The following is a 21,975-nucleotide window of genomic DNA, read 5'->3' on the forward strand; positions in this document are numbered from 1 at the left end:
ATGTAAAGTGTGACGGCCTAGGGCAATCCACTCCCTTTGTTTAGCATTACATTGTGTTCCCAACACTGCTCGCTAGCACATCCAGGCAGGCAAAGCATCGCTATTTGGGTGTAGGGGGGGGAGGTGTTCAACGTATATGCATTCCGAAAGACGGAATGAATGTTTAAATGAATGGATGGCTGTAAATGAATGAAGAGACGTTTATGCTGCCGTTAGCAATATCAACGTTTACCAACGTGAACAACGCTGTTTGGACAAGTTGACACACAATCATTAAGGTCAGACATTGTGGCCAGGGCTTCGTGATCCTAAAATGTCAGGTATTGGGATTGCCTGGAGGTAATATAGACACATTTGACTTCATCATCAGTAGATGATTAGGCGTTTAAGGATTGAGATCGTCAGTACTGTCAGATACAGTTGTGAAGTGTCGGGAGTTTGCAATGGCTTCAACTTCGTACAATATTGTTCGATACGACTCATCATTCAAACGTTCACCAAACTCGCTGAGAAGAGGAAAACGAACCTGGTCAGACGTTCCCAAACGCCAACGGTATGGCTTGCTGATCTAGGGTTGAATTTCTAGTCAATATTACCTTTCAGAAGGTAAAGACTGATTACGTTCCTGGCTCATTTCTGCTCCTGCTTGTTGCAGTTCTTTAGCTGCACTGATAAAGTTAGTACCATTGTCACACCATATTTCTTTGACAGGTCTTTTCGGGCTATGGACATTGAAGCATGAAGGAACGAGTCTGTATCCAGAGAATTTGCTGTCCCAATATGGACGCCTCTGCTCACAAGACATGTAAAGAATGCACCAAAGTGTTTTATATTATTATTAACATACATTTTTAATCATTTGAAACATTAGAATTAAAGTGTTCGGTTCGTACAGTCATAAACATCAATATTCATATTGGCATTTGTATCAACACAAGCCTCCAGCGTGACCATCAGCATCACAATCAGCACAAACACCTTTATTGACACATGCAACATCTGGATCTTGAACACGTGTATTGAAGAGCACACACAGAGAGCAAACATAGAGTTAGTTCTTTAACAAGTATAATACAAGAATCAACTAGGGATTACAACTGCCTCGTGTGCAAATCTTGTATTGATCTTCAATGATTATGACACGTTTTTACATTCCCAAGCACTACGGCAGATCTTTTGGCTGTTCTATGCACTTTCCGTCCTTAAGCCATTGTTTCATATCTGTGTGAGATTTTCTCGTAAAATTTCCATGTAACTTGGCACACAGCTGACATCTCCAATCAAAATTTGTTCCTGAATTAATGTATTCATACTTGTGCTTCTTTTCTAAAATTGCCCCCATAGCTGTCTCATTCCTCTCCAAATATCGGATATAGTTCGCCAAACTCTTTGGACTGTCAAATGACGCTGTGTTGATGAAGGTTCCTTCTGGCAGAAGACGTTCATAGTCAGCGCCTCCACGAACGATGGGAATAGCTGAAGTCATGAACGTGTTGTAGAACTTCTCTGTGATGTAGTCTTTACATAGGGAATTTTCAAACGAAAGATAAAATCTATACGTGGTGTTTAACAGACCAAGACACTCGAAGGACCTTCCTTTTGGACAGTCATAACTCTTAGTATTTCTGCAGGCGCCATAAATGTCGACATCAATATGTTTCCGCAGTTCTCCAACATACACTTCCCTCTTTGAGGGTGTACGACAGTTGCTTACAAACCAAGCAATAGATCGGCTTTTCCGTCTCACAACATCACTTATATTCACACTGCCTCCAGTGTACACTATCCTATTGTAAGGAAATGGTATATCCGAATCCAGTCGGTATGTCAATGTCCAGTTAAAACGTCCATTCCAGTCAGGATGGAAAATCGTGTTAGTTGAATAGTGGGGAGGTGCTTCCCATCCATACATAATCCAAACCTGGTTCATGTCCGTGTTTGGGTGTTTTGATGATGGCAAATTAACACCATTGACAACCACAGCATCAGCTGATGAAATATGTGCCTCGTCTGTACTTATTTCACACGAACGAACGTAACAGTGGGCGAAAGATGTAACTGTCTTGTACCAGGGTGGGACGTTCATCCACACAATGCGTTTAGTTGCATTTGGAGAATCTGCTGAAGTGATGACCACATTTCGTCTACGAAGTACGAGGGGATGCTTTTGAGAGATCTCGAGGATGGATGTTTCTCTTATGGACGTGTTAACTTTTGTTGAATTGAAAGTTTTGATTTGGAACACACCCACATCTGGATTAACTGTCCAATAGAAAGCTACAGTAGCGAGAGTTGTCATTGACAGACATATAAACAAACATCTTTTGTAGTTGGAATTCATTATGTCCGGAGCTGAAAAAAAACGTTGTAAAGAATTATTATTATGGCATGCTTTATTACTTTTATGGACAAACATTGTGTCCTGAACACTGATGAACTAAGATTCAATATTCCGTGGTGTTGTGTGTGCATGAAACTTCTACATGTATTTGCCCACGTGAATTCCGGCTTTGTTGGTTGGTTTGTTGTTTAACGCCGCACTCGGCAATATTCAAGCTATATGACTGCGGTCTGTAAATAAACGAATCTGGACCAGACAATCCACTGACTAATATCATGAGCATCGATCCACGTTATTGGGATCGATGACATGTATCAACCAAGTCAGCGAGCCAGACCCCCTGATCCCGTCAGTCGCCTCTTACGACAAGCACGGTCGCCTTTTACAGCAAGCATGGGTTGCTGAATACCTATTCTACCCTGGATCATCACGGGTTTCCTTTTGGGAAAGGACCCCAAATCGAGTGAGTGAGCATGTTTTTACGCCATCGTGAGCAATATTCCAGCAATATCGCGGCGGGGTACACCAGAAATAGGCTTCACACATTGTGCCCATGAAGGGAATCGACCCCGGGTCTTCAGCGTGACGAGCGAAACGCTTTTACCTATAGGTTACCACACCTCCCCACATGTGTTTGGAACATTGCCGACAAAATAAGACAAAATAATGTTTGAAAGTTAGAATACTACGTTTGATTGTTTTTGAAATAACTCAATCATGCACATTGTAATGACTAACTGTGTCCAATCAATAGTCTGATGCTGATGCTTATATCGTGAAAAATAAGTCCTAGAAATGTTACGTTGTGCACCCGGTTCTACAGAGGCGAACTCGCTATCTTTGACGTTTTGAACAATCAGCATGTGTTGTAGTGTGCAGCAGTGAGCTAAGTGTTTATTCTGCACACGTTAAACTCCACACAGTCAAGTGAGTACGGGGTATTGAGATAGCTGGTTATATTTTACAACACAGCTTCAGGGCGTTAGCTAATCTTAAACCACTTCGAATATCGATTTCCAAACTAAATGGGAAAACCCACTGCTACTGCTATTATGAGGTTAAAATGCGTCTAAAAACTTTGAAAATGGTAACAAAATTGTAACAAATCAAACTGTTGATAACTGCAATGGTGTGGTTGCATTAGGTATATAAAGTTCGTGACAGAGAATTATGAGTTAGAAATGAATTAATGGAGACATGACATTTCATATTTATCATAAGAGTATTCTGGACATTTCATATTTATCATTGGATTGGGGAAGCGTATTAAATTACTTTTGCTTTCTGCATGTAAGACGTGCGAACTGTCTTTGTTTTTTGTAAGCGCACTCTGTTAGGTTTATTTTGTGGGTTTTTTACATGAAGAAAAGCCACGCCCTTACAAATCCGCGTGGCTGAGGGGTAGAAATTGAGATATACAGACTTGTAGAAAAGTTAAAACTATATCTATTCGATATAACCAAAGTAATCAATGATGCGGTTACTTCAATGTTGAACATTTGTCCATTTAAGACCCGTGGTCTTCACAATATATGATTTGTTCTATGGTGTTGAAGTGTTGCATCTATTGTATAAGATTTCTGACCTCTGAGTTATAGTTATTAATTTACACACACATATATAAATGATGTCAAGACATTACTGACGTGCATGTAGAAATATATCAAACGTCATTAATATTTAGAGACAACAAGTAAAACGCAATAGAAAGAGTATAAATGACGTTTGATATGTTTCTACATGCGCGTCAGTAATTTTCTCACATCATACTTGTGAAGAATCTATGATTTGATAAACTTTAAAGCATCTAGAAAATGGATTTTCAAGAGATTTGTATTCATCACTGCATAAACTACAGTGATCGTTTTCTCTTTTTTCCAATTTAATATAAACATTACCACAATTGCTTCAGTTCGGTGTAAAATTATATAAGGAAGATTTTATGCATAACTATCTTCAGAAAATTTATGAATTATGTCGAAGCATTTTTGGAGATAATTGTGTATTAGCGTGGTGTTTAATTTAAGTTCCCATTCCCTGTGAAGTGTATTTAGGGACTTCACAAGGTCAGAAAGTAACTTACAAATGATATTTTCTTTGTTCTTCCGTTTTTACTGTACCACTGTATTATGACAATTTATCCAATAATGTGGAATAGAATGTATAAGTTTGAAATAGAGAAGATATGTTCCAGTTAGGCTAAACTCGTCTATAAAACATCAAATTACTTCAAATGTCTGTCACTACGTCAGCAAAGGTCCGTCAGTGGTTAAGCATTGCTGTGCATTGGACAAGAATGAACACCACTGAGAGGAGAATTTTATATTTTCCTAGTTTAAGTTTAATTTGTGAAAAATATTAAAAGTACAATGAAATATATGCACTGTACTTCCTACTACATTTTGACTCAAATGACCTTATAGGCCTTAAGGGTAAAGAGATGTGTAATCTCATGAATGCAGACATGGGTGAACTACATAAGATCCTGCCAAAACCTAGCATTATCCTGTCGGAAATGTTGCCGCGCAGAACAATAGTTCTTGTGATAAGATGTTTTATTGAAAGCATTTGAGATAAAATTCATTACTGGCAATTGAAAGCAACGTACAGGGTGATAACTCGACAACTTTTGGATAGGTTATTCAGGTCATCGACACGAATTGTCCTTTCCTGTTGAATTTTTAAAGTGGTCTACACGTAGGTAGCATTCTCCCACCCTCCCTCCCAATGTATGCTATTGTGCTGTAAATGCATATTTTAGAAGCAATTCATTATTACATTTTGCTCAATTTAATGTCATGTATGTTTAAGACCATATTTTAACATGTATGTTGTTTTTCTCATCATTTATCTTTCAGCACTACCAGCAGTTGACATCCCCTACAAAGCATGAGACATTGACAAATGGAGCAGGTAAATTGGTTTGGTTTGGTATGGCTATGGTTTGGGGTTGGTCCAGCGGTCCATTGGTCCATTTCTCAGTCTTAATTTGATTGCCCGTAAGTTAAACATGATTTCTTTGCACAGTTACTTATTGCTTACTGTTTGTACCGTCAACCTCACTTCACTGACCCATGTGCTATCTAAATCAATCACGATACTTGTCAAAAATGGTCACTGGTGAAATATTTTGCAACCACTGTTCAGACACGTTTCCGCCTTTATCATTCCAATCAACATGTGCAGATCTGGGAGTATCAAACAAAATAATATGAAGTCTGATCTCTCCCCTTTCTTCCATCAATAGCCACGACACTATTACATTCTCCACGATTTTTATTCAAAGGTCTATCCAAAAACGGACACGCACACGCACGCACGCACGCACTCATACGCACGCACGCACACACACCACACGCACACACACACACACACTTTCCCTCTGAAAATTACGCATAAATCTGCCATGACCGCCATCTTTTCCTCCCCGCAAAAATATAATTACAAATTACGTTTGAAAAATAGTTGAAATTATAAGTATCATCCGTCAGAGGAATAAAAGAAATCTAAAATATATCCAACTTTGTGTCGAGATTTACAAAATTATATATCCGTCTCTAATCGGTATCCATATGATATGATCCAAACACATTTAAAACACGATGACCTGATAAGATAAGATACAAGGAAGCAAACACCGACAGGCCAGCGAGGTCATTGTAACCCTGTGTTCAACTCCGAAGTGATCAAATCTGGTTGATTGTGGCAGCTTCGTTCAACATCACTGTGCTTTTGAAGAGATTGTTTCTTCAAGCACCAGACTGTACCCGAAGTCATGGTCTGGCCTATTATTGTGTTACAAAGTGACATTAAAATTTAGAACGGACATTATCAACCAAATGACAAATTTGACGCTTCACTAATAAAGTATTGTTTTCTTAAGTGCAGTAACAGGAATGGCAACACAAGGGATGGCTTTGTTGGCATCAAAATGAAGACGTACCTTGGACAACCAGAATCCAGTTAGGTATCCGACAGCGAAATTGAATCCTGTATGAACTACACCCGCCACCCCATATACTCCAAGCAGCAACACACCTCACACAAATAGATCTAGAGTTACCTTCACGTGATCACACTGATGTACAATAAAATGTTTTAAGCTCCGCTTTAATCCTCTAGATATATATTTATGGACTCATCTCGACATTCAACTGGGCCCTGGGTTTACGTCAATCAGTTTCTGCTAAGGGTGGTTGCCATGTGGTTATTGAGTGCGGTGTTTTAAGTGTGTCAGACTTCGGGAAGCGTATGAAATTACTATTGTTATCTGCATATTAGACGTGCGAACTGTCGTTGTTTTTGTTAGCGCAATGTGTACCACAAGACCACTCTTTTGGATTTATGTTTTGTTTTTGTTAGATATAGAAAGCCACGCCCTAACAAACCCGTGTGGCTAAGGGGTGGAGATAGAGATATACATACATGTTGAAACTACTACGTGGCTTCTTTTCAAATTTAAGAAACACTTTCTACTCTAATGGGAGAGATGCAGTGCAAAGTTCGATGTTGAGATGTGTATTTTCTGAGAAAATATAATTTTTTATTTAATTAGCTGAAGCAACAGCATCAACCATTAATTGCCCACCCCTTGAATAATCAGTAACAATCATTGAATCATTGCTATATATATTCTTTGATGTTTCCCGACTCTCATAAATGTGTAATGGCAATGTGTGACAGGTACATGCGCTCACCTTTTCGCGAACACCTGGTATAATCTCTATTTGATAGTGATTCATGAACACATGTTCACGATATAGTCGGAATCGTAAATGAACGATGTGTTTGGCAGAGATTTATTATGATTATGGAAAGAGTTTTGTCGCTTTAAATTAAGTGTATAAATTAGTGCTCGCTCGTCAAGCCGAAAACCCGGGTTCGATTCCCGACATGGGTATATTGTGTGAAACCCATTTCTGGTGTCCCCCGCCGTTGCTAAAAGCGGCGTAAAACCACGTACTCACTCACTTGTGGTTTTAAGTCAAATGGATGAACAGACGTCTGGAAAATTGGTTTTGTTCTGATTTTTCCCTAAACCCCAGCTGGGATGTCTTGCCACTTCTATCGAAATCAGTCTTGCAGGTGTCTTGCTTAATCCGGATTGAGAGGGGGTTGTCTCAAAGCAAAGGGTAAATATATCAGGGTTCAACCAAATTAGATGTGTATTACATGGCCTACATGAGCGAATACATTGATATACATTAACAGTTTATTTGTATTACAATATTCATATAAACTACACATTCAAGTGGGATTGTGTACATATTTAGATAGTCCGTCATTGGAGCGACCCTTTGAATTAGTTTCAGTGCCAATACACGTGTCCGGATTGAGAAGGGGTTGTCTCAAAGCAAAGGGTAAATATTTCAGGGTTCAACCAAATTAGATGTGTATTACATGGCCTACATGAGCGAATACATTGATATACATTAACAGTTTATTTGTATTACAATATTCATATAAACTACACATTCAAGTGGGATTGTGTACATATTTAGATAGTCCGTCATTGGAGCGACCCTTTGAATTAGTTTCAGTGCCAATACACGTGTCTTATGTATGCTCACAGTGTTCAGGAATGTCGATGTGCGTTCGTACTGCAATTCATTGAGGGGCTGTTGAAGTGTAATTGAAGACATCAGAGTCAGAGTAAGGTTTAGTTTCAGTAAGGTCGTGTCACCATGATTATGTGTGTTGACAAAGTAGAGTATATCAGTGTGCTTGTGAATTGTCACGCTTTCAAATGTGGCGGATAAAAGTGCAATCTGACTACCTTATTTCGCAAGGGCTTATTTTAACACAGAAGCAACCTGAATATAACGAATACTGGCTGTCCTTCATCGTCCTGTGCATGACATTGCGTAAGACTACTGACCTGACAAGTTGACTGTCTATATACAGTCGTGGTATTGTTAGTTGTAGCAGTGGTAGTCGTAGCTCTAGACATTAACTAGTAGCATTTGTAGTAGTAGTAGTAGTAGTAGTAGTAGTAGTAGTAGTAGTAGTAGTAGTAGTAGTAGAAGTAGTAGCAGCAGTCGGTACAGTGACAGTAGTAATACTGGTAGTAGAAGAAGTAGTAGTAGTTGTTGTAGTAGTAGTAGTAGTAGTAGTAGTAGTAGTAGTAGTAGTATTAGTAGTAGTAAGTAGTAGCAGTAGTTGTAGTCGTAGTAGTAGTAGTAGTGGTAGTAGTAGTAACAGTTTGTGCAGTGACAGTAGTAGTGGTGGTGGTGGTGATAGTAGTAGTAGTAACAGTCGGTGCAGTGAAAGCAGTAGTAGTAGTAGAAGTGGTGGTGGTGGTGGTGGTAGTAGTAGTAGTAGTAGTAGTAGTAGTAGTAACAGTTGGGGCAGTGACATTAGTGGTAGTAGAAGAAGTGGTGGTGGTGGTAGTAGTAGTAGTACTAGTAGTAGTAGAAGTTGTTGTAGTAGTAGTAGTAGTAGTAGTATAAGTAGTAATAAGTAGTAGCAGTAGTAGTAGAAGTAGTAGTAGTAGTAGTAGTAGTAGTAGAAGTTGTTGTAGTAGTAGTAGTAGTAGTAGTATAAGTAGTAATAAGTAGTAGCAGTAGTAGTAGAAGTAGTAGTAGTAGTAGTAGTAGTAGTAGAAGTAGTAGTAACAGTTGGGGCAGTGACAGTAGCGGTAGTTGTAGAAGTGGTGGTGGTGGTAGTAGTAGTAGTACTAGTAGTAGTAGTAGTTGTTGTAGTACTAGTAGTAGTAGTAGTTGTTGTTGTAGTAGTAGTAGTAGTAGTAGTAGTAGTAGAAGTAGTAGTAAGTAGTAGCAGTAGTAGTAGTGGTAGTAGTAGTAGTAGAAGTGGTGGTGGTAGTAGTAGTAGTAGAAGTGGTGGTGGTAGTAGTAGTAGTAGTACTAGTGGTAGTAGTAGTAGTAGAGGTGGTAGTGGTGGTGGTGGTAGTAGTAACAGTTTGTGCAGTGACAGTAGTAGTGGTGGTGGTGGTGATAGTAGTAGTAGTAGTAGTAGTAGTAGTAGTAGTAGTAGTAGTAGAAGTGGTGGTGGTAGTAGTAGTAGTAGTAGTACTAGTGGTAGTAGTAGTAGTAACAGTCGGTGCAGTGACAGTAGTAGTAGTAGTAGTAACAGTCGGTGCAGTGACAGTAGTAGTAGTAGTTGTAGTAGTAATAGTAGTAGTAGTAGTAGTAGTAGTAGTAGTAGTAGTAGTAGTAGTAGTAGTTATTATAGAGTGTCACTAGAGTGTGGAGTAAATTGACTCAGGTGTTAATTGGTCGCAGCCGACTTAATTGGCAGTCAACACATCAGGGCCCACTTGCAGAAAGCGATCTTAGCGCTACGACTATTGTTAAGCCTATGTTAAAGTATTTGAGTTACGATCATCTTAGCGCGGTCCGTATCTTGTCAAAGTGTTGTTTTAGCTACTCTCCTTTTTATCGCTGTAATACTGTTGTGTAGCTAAACTGGTTGTATATTTGCGCTGATGGAATTAAATTGTGATCTCTGTCAGCGCAGATTGGCTTTATCTTTTCTTTAATTGTCAATTATTAGTACAATTAGCCGTCATTAATAAACCAGTGAACCTATGACCAAATTTATTCTTTTTTTATGACACCCCTGATCATTGGAGCACAGCTCCGTGACACCTGACTAGACTTACATCTAGGCTCTCAAATGAACATCATTTACAGAATAAAAACAGTTGTTAAATTATCTTAATGAAATATAATAACAAGAGTCTTCAATATTTGATAACTAAACACCAGTTTTGTAAACTACTCCTGCCATATATAATGTTGCCTGTAAATACTGTTTTTGACATGAACCCTTGCTTTATTGTGAACTTGCATGGTGTTTGTTGTCTTGTACAAATGTGCATGTATATGTACCGAAAAGGGGCGGTCGGGTAGCCTGTCTGTTCAAGCGTTCGCTCGTCACGCCGAAGACCCGGGTTCGATTCCCGATATGGGTACAATGTATGAAGCCCATTTCTGGTGTCCCCGCCGTGATATTGCTGGAATATTGCTAAAAGTGGCGTAGAACCGTACTCACTCACTGATACACACCGCCGTGTCAATGATGTTATCACACGTGATAAGGGGGCGGTCGGGTAGCCTAGTGGTCACGCCGAAGACCCGGGTTCGATTCCCGACACGGGTACAATGTATGAAGCCCATTTCTGGTGTCCCCCGCCGTGATATTGCTGGAATATTGCTAAAAGCGGCGTAAAACTGTACTCACTCACTGATACACACCGCCGTGTCAATGATGTTATCACACTTGATTAGGGGGCGGTCGGGTAGCCTAGTGGTCACGCCGAAGACCCGGGTTCGATTCCCGACACGGGTACAATGTATGAAGCCAATTTCTGGTGTCCCCCGCCGTAATATTGCTGGAATATTGCTAAAAGCGGCGTAAAGCCGTACTCACTCACTCACTCACAGTTGAGATGTTTATGAGTAAACCACACAGTCCGTAATAATATGACGTGCATTACCACCCAGCTCCTACGCCATGGCATTGGCATTAAACAAACACCCACACTTCAATGTCCATGTACTATACCCTGAACATAATTGGGAATATTTAAACAATTCTATGGGATGCATGGTACGTCTTGTCATTTGAACGCACTTTGTGATACCGCACACAGGACCTCCTTGCAACATTTATCTGCATTCGCAAAACATATCATCAGTTATATGATTGTGTGTTGACACATGTGAACACACAGATAGTGAAAGGGATATGTCAAGGTGTAGGAACTATATGGATGAATTGAGGACAATTGATGTTCATAACACAACGCGATGTGAAGCTGCCTAAGGCTCTATGTATTGAATATTGTTAATGCCCAGTCCATTTGTGCTGTGTGCAGAGTAACTGGCTTCGAGTTGTGTTGAAACGTGATCTATATCAATGTAATGTGTGACGGCCTAGGGCAATCCACTCCCATTGTTTAGCATTACATTGTGTTCCCAACACTGCTCGCTAGCACAATATCAAAAGGAGCATCAGGACACAGCCATTCTCCAGGCAGGCAAAGCATCGCTATTTGGGTGTAGGGGGGGAGGTGTTCAACGTATATGCATTCCGAAAGACGGAATGAATGTTTAAATGAATGGATGGCTGTAAATGAATGAATAGACGTTTATGCTGCAGTTAGCAATATATACGTTTACCAGTGAACAACGCTGTTTGGACAGACATTGTGGCCAGGGCTTCGTCAGGTATTGGGGTTGCCCCTATCCAATAATACTCACAAGAGTAACATAACAGCAACATCTGACTTTAAGAATTGTAAATGCAGTATAAAATACAATTCATTGTCAAATGTACAAGACACTTCAAGGCAAAGCTACCTCAGCGATGTAGGCCTATTACGTAAACACTGAATGTCACCAAAAGTACTTGCCAGTGTTATACGATCTTTCTGTGTATTAAGATAGGGGATTGCACATTTTAATTTAATATCATGATGTAAAACAGCCTGAAAACATGTTCACCAATCGGGCTGAGTTTATCACACACCTCGCAGATATCCCCTGCATCAGCATCATTGTAGCGGCATCATATCGTTGCAGCCTTACCGTTAGCGTTATCAAATACATACGTTGAGGATCATAAGGTTCAGAAAATTACAATGAGAAACAAAACTCTTGCTAAGTTTTCCACACAATTTAATATAAAACTGCCAAAGTTTAGGCAGCTGGCTGGGTTTAAAGCCTGTACCTCAGTAGTAACAAATGCTTTAATTATAGGTTCAAGTGATTTACTCATTCAACCAACGACACTTATGGACTAATGTTAATATTTTAAAATATTATAATTAACTTATACTTTTAATCATTTGAAACGTTAGAGTGAGTGTTCTGCTCGTACACACAATGCCTCTTAAACATATATGTTTAAATACACTTGAAACGTGCAGGACTAACACAATATAACACTGCAAAATACTAGTATCAGTTCATCGTGTAACATTCTCTCTTTGTAATTATCGCGCATTCACTTGTAGTAAAATGTACTACAAGTTTGTGAACTGGTCTGCGGAATTCCCCTTTCAGTGTTCTCAATACCACACTTCTAACAAGTCCTCTTTTGTCGGAGTCGGTTGCGATCAGTCGTCCTATTGGCCAGTGGAGTCTAGGTGAGCTATGGTCCATGATCAGAACAACATTTGTCCAATTGCGACCGCGTGAGGACACATTTTATTTCTGTCGCACTTGTAAAGATACTACATACTCTTTCCACCAACAAGATCAGAATACATTTGCAGGATACTGGATCCTTCGCCATCTCCGCTGCATGTAGACATCGTCATGTTGAAAATGACCTGGAGTGAGTGAGTGAGTGGGTTGGTTTTACGCCGCTTTTAACAGTATTCCAGTTATATCACGGCGTGTCAGCTTAATGTGGGAGGAAAGCCCGAAGTGATGCAGGTTTCAGACGTTTACCACTTCGGTGAAACCTACGAGCACGGGTATGGTGCTGACAAACCTAGAAACATAATCGGAGCGAACCGGGATCCGAACCCACAATAATAGGTTTCTGGCGTGGCCAAGGGACGCAACTCTGCACAGCGAATCGCGGCGCCTTAGACGACTGGGCCACCCGTGCCCTCAAAATGACCTGGAGGTAATATAGACACATTTGACTTCATCATCAGTAGATGATTAGGCGTTTAAGGATTGAGATCGTCAGTACTGTCAGATACAGTTGTGAAGTGTCGGGAGTTTGCAATGGCTTCAACTTCGTACAATAGTGTTCGATATGACTCATCATTCAAACGTTCACCAAACTCTCTAAAAAGAGGAAAACGGACCTGGTCAGACGTTCCCAAACGCCAACGATATGGCTTGCTGATCTAGGGTTGAATTTCCAGTCAATATTACCTTTCAGAAGCTAAGACTGATAACGTTCCTGGCTCATTTCTGCTCCTGCTTGTTGCAGTTCTTTAGCTGCACTGATAAAGTTAGTACCATTGTCACACCATATTTCTCCGACGGGTCTTTTCGGGCTATGGACATTGAAGCATGAAGAAATGAATCTGTATCCAGAGAATTTGCTGTCTCAATATGGACGCCTCTGCTCACAAGACATGTAGAGAATGCACCAAAGTGTTTTATATTATCATTCACATACATTTTCAATAATTTAAAACATTAGAATTAAAGTGTTCGGTTCGTACAGTCATAAACATCAATATTTATATTGGCATTTGTATCAACACAAGCCTCCAGCGTGACCATCAGCATCACAATCAGCACAAACACCAGTATCGACACATACAACATCTGGATCTTGAACACGTGTATTGAAGAGCACACAGAGAGAGCAAACATAGGGTTAGTTCTTTAACAAGTGTATTACAAGTATCAACTGGGGACTCCCACTGCCTCGTGTGCAAATCTTGTATTGATCTTCAATGATTATGACACGTTTCTTACATTCCCAAGCACTACGGCAGATCTTTTGGCTGTTCTATGCACTTTCCGTCCTTAAGCCATTGTTTCATATCTGTGTAAGACTTTCTCGTAGTATTTCCATGTAACTTGGCACACAGCTGACACCTCCAATCGAAATCTGTTCCTTCTGAATTAATGTATTCATACTTGAGCTTCTTTTCTAAAATCGCCCCCATAGCTGTCTCATTCCTCTCCAAATATCGGATATAGTTCGCCAAACTCTTTGGACTGTCAAATGATGCCGTGTTGATGAAGGTTCTTTCTGGCAGAAGACGTGCATAGTCAGCGCCTCCACGAACGATGGGAATAGCTGAAGTCATGAACGTGTTGTAGAACTTCTCTGTGATGTAGTCTTTACATAGGGAATTTTCGAACGAAAGATAAAATCTATACGTGGTGTTTAACAGACCAAGACAAGACCTTCCTTTTGGACAGTCATAACTCTTATTATTTCTGCAGGCACCATAAATGTCGACATCAATATGTTTCCGCAGTTCTCCAACATACACTTCCCTCTTTGAGGGTGTACCACAGTTGCTTACAAACCAAGCAATAGATCGGCTTTTCCGTCTTACAACATCACTTATATTCACACTGCCTCCAGTGTACACTATCCTATTGTAAGGAAATGGTATATCCGAATCCAGTCGGTACGTCAATGTCCAGTTAAAACGTCCATTCCAGTCAGAACGGAAAATCGTGTTAGTTGAATAGTGGGGAGGTGCTTCCCATCCATACATAATCCACACCTGGTTCATGTCCGTATTTGGGTGTTTTGATGATGGCAAATTAACACCATTGACAACCACAACATCAGCTGATGAAATATGTTCCTCGTCTGTACTTATTTCACACGAACGAACGTAACAGTGGGCGAAAGATGTAACTGTCTTGTACCAGGGTGGGACGTTCATCCACACAATGCGTTTAGTTGCATGAGGAGAATCTGCTGAAGTGATGACCACATTTCGTCTACGAAGTACGAGAGGATGCTTTTGAGAGACACCGAGAATGGACGTTTCTCTTAAGCTAACTTTTGTTGAATTGAAAGTTGTGATTTGGAACACACCCACATCTGGATTAACTGTCCAATAGAAAGCTACAGTAGCGAGAGTTGTCATTGACATACATATAAACAAACATCTTTGGTAGCTGGAATTCATTATGTCCGGAGCTGAAAAAAAAACGTTGTAAAGAATTATTCTTATGGCATGCTTCATTACTTTTATGGACATACATGTACATTGTGTCCTGAACACTAATGAACTAAGATTCAATATTCCGTGGTGTTGTGTGTGCATGAAACTTCTACATGTATTTGCCCACGTGAATTCCGGCTTTGTTGGTTGGTTTGTTGTTTAACGCCGCACTCGGCAATGTTCCAGCTATATAACGGCGGTCTGTAAATAAACGAGTCTGGACCAGACAATCCACTGACTAATATCATGAGCATCGATCCACGTAATTGGGATCGATGACATGTATCAACCAAGTCAGCATGCCAGACCCCCCGATCCCGTCAGTCGCCTCTTACGACAAGCACGGTCGCCTTTTACAGCAAGCATGGGTTGCTGAATACCTATTCTACCCTGGATTATCACGGGTCTCCCGGTTGGAAAAGGACCCCAAATCGAGTGAGTGAGCATGGTTTTACGCCATCGTGAGCACTATTCCAGCAATATCGCGGCGGGGTACACCAGAAATAGGCTTCACACATTGTGCCCATGAAGGGAATCGACCCCGGGTCTTCAGCGTGACGAGCGAAACGCTTTTATCTATAGGTTACCCCACCTCCCCACATGTGTTTGGAACATTGCTGACAAAATAAGACAAAATAATGTTTGAAAGTTAGAATACTACGTTTGATTGTTTTGGAATGAACTCAATCATGCACATTGTAATGACTAATTGTGTCCAATCAATAGTCTGATGTTGATGCTTATATCGTGAAAAATAAGTCCTAGAAATGTTACGTTGTGCATCCAGTTCTACAGAGGCGAACTCGCTATCTTTGACGTTTTGAACAATCAGCATGTGTTGTAGTGTGCAGCAGTGAGCTAAGTGTTTATTCTGCACACGTAAAACTCCACACAGTCAACTGAGTACAGGGTATTGAGATAGCTGGTTATATTTTACAACACAGCTTCAGGGCGTTAGCTAATCTTAAACCACTTCGAATATCGATTTCCAAACCAAATGGGAAAACCCACTCCCACTGCTATTATAAGGTTAAAATGCGTCTAAAAACTTTGGTAACTATGGAATGGTAATAAAATTGTAACAAATCAAACTGTTGATAACTGCAATGGTGTGGTTGCATTAGGTATATAAAGTTCGTGACAGAGAATTATGAGTTAGAAATGAATTAATGGAGACATGACATTTCATATTTATCATTGGATTGAGGAAGCGTATTAAATTACTTTTGCTTTCTGCATGTAAGACGTGCGAACTGTCATTGTTTTTTGTTAGCGCACTCTGTTAGGTTTATTTTGTGGGTTTTTTTTACATAAAGAAAAGCCACGTCCTTACAAATCCGTGTGGCTGAGGGGTAGAGATTGAGATATACAGACTTGTAGAAAAGTTAAAACTATATCTGATCGATATAACCAAAGTAATCAATGATGCAGTTACTTCAATGTTGAGCATTTGTCCATTTAAGACCCGTGGTCTTCACAATATATGATTTGTTCTATGCTGTTGAAGTGTTCCATCTATTGTATAAGATTTCTGACCTCTGAGTTATAGTTATTAATTAACACAAACATATAATAGAGGGAAAACACTGACACGCACAAAAATAAATGATGTCAAGTAATTACTGACGCGCATGTAGAAACATATCAAACGTTATTAATATTTGGAGACAACAAGTTAAACGCAATAGAAAGAGTATAAATTACGTTCGATATATTTCTGCATGCGCGTCAGTAATTTCTTCACATCATACTTGTGAAGAATCTATGATTTAATAAACTTTATAGCATCTAGAAAATGGATTTTCAAGAGATCCGTGTTCATCATTGCATAAACTACAGTGATCGTTTTCTCTTTGTCCCAATTTAATATAAACATTACCACAATTACTACAATTCGGTGTAAAATTATATAAGGAAGATTTTATGCATAACTATCTTCAGAAAATTTATGAATTATGTTGAAGCATTTTTGGAGATAATTGTGTATTAGCATGGTGTTTAATTTAAGTTCCCATTCCCTGTGAAGTGTATTTAGGGACTTCACAAGGTCAGAAAGTAACTTACAAATTATATTTTCTTTGTTCTTCCGTTTTTACTGTACCACTGTATTATGACAATTTATCCAATAATGTGGAATAGAATGTATAAGTTTGAAATAGAGAAGATATGTTCCAGTTAGACTAAACTCGTCTTTAAAACATCAAATTACTTCAAATGTCTGTCAATACGTCAGCAAAGGTCCGTCAGTGGTTAAGCGTTGCTGTGCATTGGACAAGAATGAACACCAGAGAATTAACAAACGAATATTTATGTGGGCGGATAAATCAACAAGAAAGAACTTGAACTTTAGAATCAGAGCTTATCTACAGAATATTATACCGTATATCACAAGTTCAGCTATTCCTGTGGAAAAACGGCTTTTAGTTAAGACTGTGCAAAACGCTGCTTTTAATAAGTATATAACCATATGGGAAACTAACGTCCAGGCGGAAACTGGAGTGCGCGGGGCAGGCAGAAGCAAACTTCGGACATACAAGTCTTTCTAGAAAAGGGTGGGATATATACATGTGGTTATAGATAGGAATTCCGTCCGTCCGTCCTTCAGTCCCCCTTGGGACATTTTTTGTGCGGCCTACAACTTGAAAACTACTGCATAGATTCCTTACGAACTTTGTGAACACTTTCTATACCAATAGGGGAGGTGCAATGCGAATTTTGAGTATTAGTGTAATAACCATATAGGAAACTAACGTCCAGGCGGAAACTGGAGTGCGCGGGTCAGGCAGAAGCAAACTTCGGACATACAAGTCTTTCTAGAAAAGGGTGGGATATATACATGTGGTTATAGAAAGGAATTCCGTCCTCCGTCCGTCCTTCCGTCCCCCTTGGGACATTTTTTATGCGGCCTACAACTTGAAAACTACTGCATAGATTCCTTACCAACTTTGTGAACACTTTCTATACCAATAGGGGAGGTGCAATGCGAATTTTGAGTATTAGTGTAATAACCATATAGGAAACTAACGTCCAGACGGAAACTGGAGTGCGCGGGTCAGGCAGAAGCAAACTTCGGACATACAAGTCTTTCTAGAAAAGGGTGGGATATATACATGTAGTTATAGAAAGGAATTTCGTCCATCCGTCCATCCGTCCGGCCTTCTTGGAACATTTTTTGTGCGACCTACAACTTGAAAACTACTGCATAGAACTTTGTGAACACTGTCTATACCAATAGGGGAGGTGCAATGCGAATTTTGTTTTCAATATTTGGATTGTCTGACAAAATGCAGCTTTTTCTAATATATTTACTTGGAATGTTTTTGCTCAAACAATTTTGCGACCTATAACTTGAAAACCACTTCATGGAATTTTTTCCTTTAAGACGCTTGAGGGGATTCAAATAACAGTAAGGCCTCGATTTGGGGAATTAGCTATTGCGAGCTAGCCTTGATCCAAGAGAGAAGAGAGCTGTGAGGTCCTTAGGGTTTATTCAAGTAAGTGTGTCATACCATTCAAATTACATCAATTAATATATAATAGTGACGTACAATGATAATAATGATAATAATGTTCTAACACAGCGTCCATCTAATAACGGCATAATAATAACGACAATGTATTTGATATTGGAGTATGTACAGTAACAATACTATACAACAGATGCAATATTTACTGGAGTAATAACGGTAATGCCAAATAAAATTTCTTAACAGCTAAATTGAGTAGTCGTAACATTTTAATATAGCATGTACGGTAGACTGCGCAAAACTGCTTAGATGAGGAACATGACATTTACTTATGAAAAGACGGTAAACATTAATATTTGTAGTTTCAGTAATAATTATCACAACATAATAATTTCGGCAAATACAGAAAGAAACTTGATCCAAATAAAGATACGAATGTACGCAGTAGAAGATTTAGCTCGGTTTTAGTTAGTGTAATCATTAGTTTTAGTAGTGACTACTTTATTGACTACGGTAATGAATCACGGCAGCTATGTTGCAATTGACTACGCGCATTTCCTAAATATATACGGAGCTAGACGATAACAGCTAATGGAGTGAATACGGTAATTGTAAACCTAAACGGTGCGCGTTTGAATGTACGTTGTTATAAGGTGAGGTGAAATTGGGTTTAACGTCGCGTCCAAGATTATTGCACTTATATAGCGACGTACATGCACGTGTGTGTGTGAGGCTGCTTGTACTAGCCCGGACTGATTCCGATTTATAGTGCTAGCTCACTGAGATACCATGCCGCAGTTTAACATGAATACCCCACTTAGACACAGTATACTGACTCCGAGCCGACCAGTCTTTGTTTTAGCCCCTTTTTACCCCCACAGCTCTACTCGTATCACATTAATCATTACCTCGAGGTTGTTATTTCGGTCTCTGTTATCTGCCCGTACCTGCCGACTTTATCTTTGATTACGTAATTTACTGTTCGCGTGAATGAGCTTGCCAAGGAGCAGCCGTCATGGTCGACCAGAGGCGATAAGAACGAGAAATACTGGTCTAGCGACTTTCGAATTTTATAATTTCCTAGTTTAAGTTTAATTTGTGAAAAATATAAACAGTACAATTAAATATATGCACTGTACTATCCTACTACATATTGGCTCAAATGACCTTATAGGCCTTAAGGGTAAAGAGATGTGTAATCTCATGGATGCAGACATGGATGAACTACATAAGATCCTGCCAAAACCTAGCATTATCCTGTCGGAAATGTTGCCGCGCAGAACATTAGTTCTTGTGATAAGATGTTTTATTGAAAGCATTTGAGATAAAATTCATTACTGGCAATTGAAAGTAACGTAAAGGGTGATAACTCTACAACTTTTGGACAGGTTATTCAGGTCATCGACACGAGTTGTCCTTTCCTGTCGAACTTTTAAAGTGGTCTACACGTGGGTACAATTCTCAAAGAGCATTATATCAAAACATGACGTTTGCCTGGACCGGATTCGTGTATTTTCAGTCCGCCGTTATATAGCTGCAATACTGCTTTCTTCGGCATTGAACAACATTTCTCAGTCTTAATTTGATTGCCCGTAAGTTAAACATGATTTCTTTGCACAGTTACTTATTGCTTACTGTTTGTACCGTCAACCTCACTTCACAGACCCATGTACTATCTAAATCAATCACGATACTTGTCAAAAATTGTCACTGGTGAAATATTTTGCAACCACTGTTAAGACACGTTTCCGCCTTTATCATTCCAATCAACATGTGCAGATCTGGGAGTATCAAACAAAATAATAAGTCTGACCTCTCCCCTTTCTTCCGTCAATAGCCACGACACTATTACATTCTCCACGATTTTTATTCCAGGGTCGATCCAAAAACGGACACACAAACGCACGCACGCACGCACGCGCACGCACACACACACACACACACACACACACACACACACACACACACACACACACACACACACACACACACACACACACACACACTTTCCCTCTGAACATTACGCATAAATCTGCCATGACCGCCATATTTTCCTCCCCGCAAAATATAATTACAAATTACGTTTGAAAAATAGTCGAACTTATAAGTATCATCCGTCAGAGGAATAAAAGAAATCTAAAATATATCCAACTTTGTGTCGAGATTAACAAAATTATTCATCCGTCTCTAATCGATATGCATATGATATGATCCAAACACATTTAAAACACGATGACCTGATAAGGTAAGATACAAGGTAGAAAACACCGACAGGCCAGCGAGGTCATTGTAACCCTGTGTTCAACCCCGAAGCGATCAAATCTGGTTGATTGTGGCAGCTTCGTTCAACATCACTGTGCTTTTGAAAAGATTGTTTCTTCAAGCGCCAGACGGTACCCGAACTTAGCTCTGTCCTTGAAAAGTCATGGCCTGGCCTATTATTGTGTTACAAAGTGACATGAAAATTTAGAACGGACATTATCAACCAAATGACAAGTTTGACGCTTCACTGATATAGTATTGTTTTCTTACGTGCAGTAACAGGAATGACAACACAAGGGATGGCTTTGTTGGCATCAAAATGAAGACGTACCTTGGACAACCAGAATCCAGTTAGGTATCCGACAGCGAAATAGAATCCTGTTTGAACTACACCCGCCACCGCATATACACCAACCAGCAACACACCTCACACAAATAGATCTAGAGTTACCTGCACGTGATCACACTGATGTACAATAAGATGTTTTAAGCTCCGCTTTAATCCTCTAGATATATATTTATGGACTCATCTCGACATTCAACTGGGCCCTGGGTTTACGTCATTAAGTTTCTGCTAGGGGTGGTTGCTATGTGGTTGATGAGTGCGGTGTTGTAAGTGTGTCAGGCTTCGGGAAGCGTATGAAATTACTATTGTTATCTGCATATTAGACGTGCGAACTGTCGTTGTTTTTGTTAGCGCAATGTGTACCACAAGACCACTCTTTTGGATTTATGTTTTGTTTTTGTTAGATAAAGAAAAGCCACGCCCTAACAAACCCGTGTGGCTAAGGGGTGGAGATAGAGATATACATACATGTTGAAACTACTACGTGGCTTCTTTTCAAATTTAAGAAACACTTTCTACTCTAATGGGAGAGATGCAGTGCAAAGTTTGATGTTGAAATGTTTTCTGAGAAAATATAATTTTGTATTTAATTAGCTGAAGCAACAGCATCAACCATTGATTGCCCACCCCTTGAATAATCAGTAACAATCATTGAATCATTGCTATTTATATTCTTTGATGTTTCCCGACTCTCATAAATGTGTAATGGCAATGTGTGACAGGTACATGCGCTCACCTTTTCGCGAACACCTGGTATAATCTCTATTTGATAGTGATTCATGAACACATGTTCACGATATAGTCGGAATCGTAAATGAACGATGTGTTTGGCAGAGATTTATTATGAATATGGAAAGAGTTTTGTCGCTTTAAATTAAGTGTATAAATTAGTTCTGAAAGATCTACATGTATCTCGGATCTATCTAAAATG

At 39.5% G+C, this 21,975-nt stretch overlaps 1 protein-coding gene across 2 annotated transcripts; it reads right to left on the reverse strand.

Annotated features, from left to right (window-relative positions):
• Positions 1-864: 864 nt before the first annotated feature.
• Positions 865-21,473, reverse strand: LOC124130907 (glycoprotein 3-alpha-L-fucosyltransferase A-like). Of its 2 annotated transcripts, XM_048390881.1 has the most exons (3): positions 21,030-21,284; positions 14,804-14,944; positions 865-2,211 (listed from the first exon to the last, which is right to left on the reverse strand). In XM_048390881.1, exons 2-3 carry the CDS (start codon positions 14,931-14,933, stop codon positions 1,163-1,165), a joined length of 1,179 nt encoding a protein of 392 aa, XP_048246838.1. In that variant the 5' UTR covers positions 14,934-14,944; positions 21,030-21,284; the 3' UTR covers positions 865-1,162. The 2 variants fall into 2 exon arrangements, with proteins under 2 accessions (XP_048246838.1, XP_046349921.2); XM_046493965.2 differs by lacking the exon at positions 865-2,211 and having other exon boundaries at positions 13,409-14,944; positions 21,030-21,473.
• Positions 21,474-21,975: the final 502 nt, after the last annotated feature.

Source organism: Haliotis rufescens, unplaced genomic scaffold (assembly GCF_023055435.1).
Source record: "Haliotis rufescens isolate VD_foot unplaced genomic scaffold, xgHalRufe1.0.p SCAF_9, whole genome shotgun sequence".
In the NCBI taxonomy this organism is placed as follows: domain Eukaryota; kingdom Metazoa; phylum Mollusca; class Gastropoda; order Lepetellida; family Haliotidae; genus Haliotis; species Haliotis rufescens.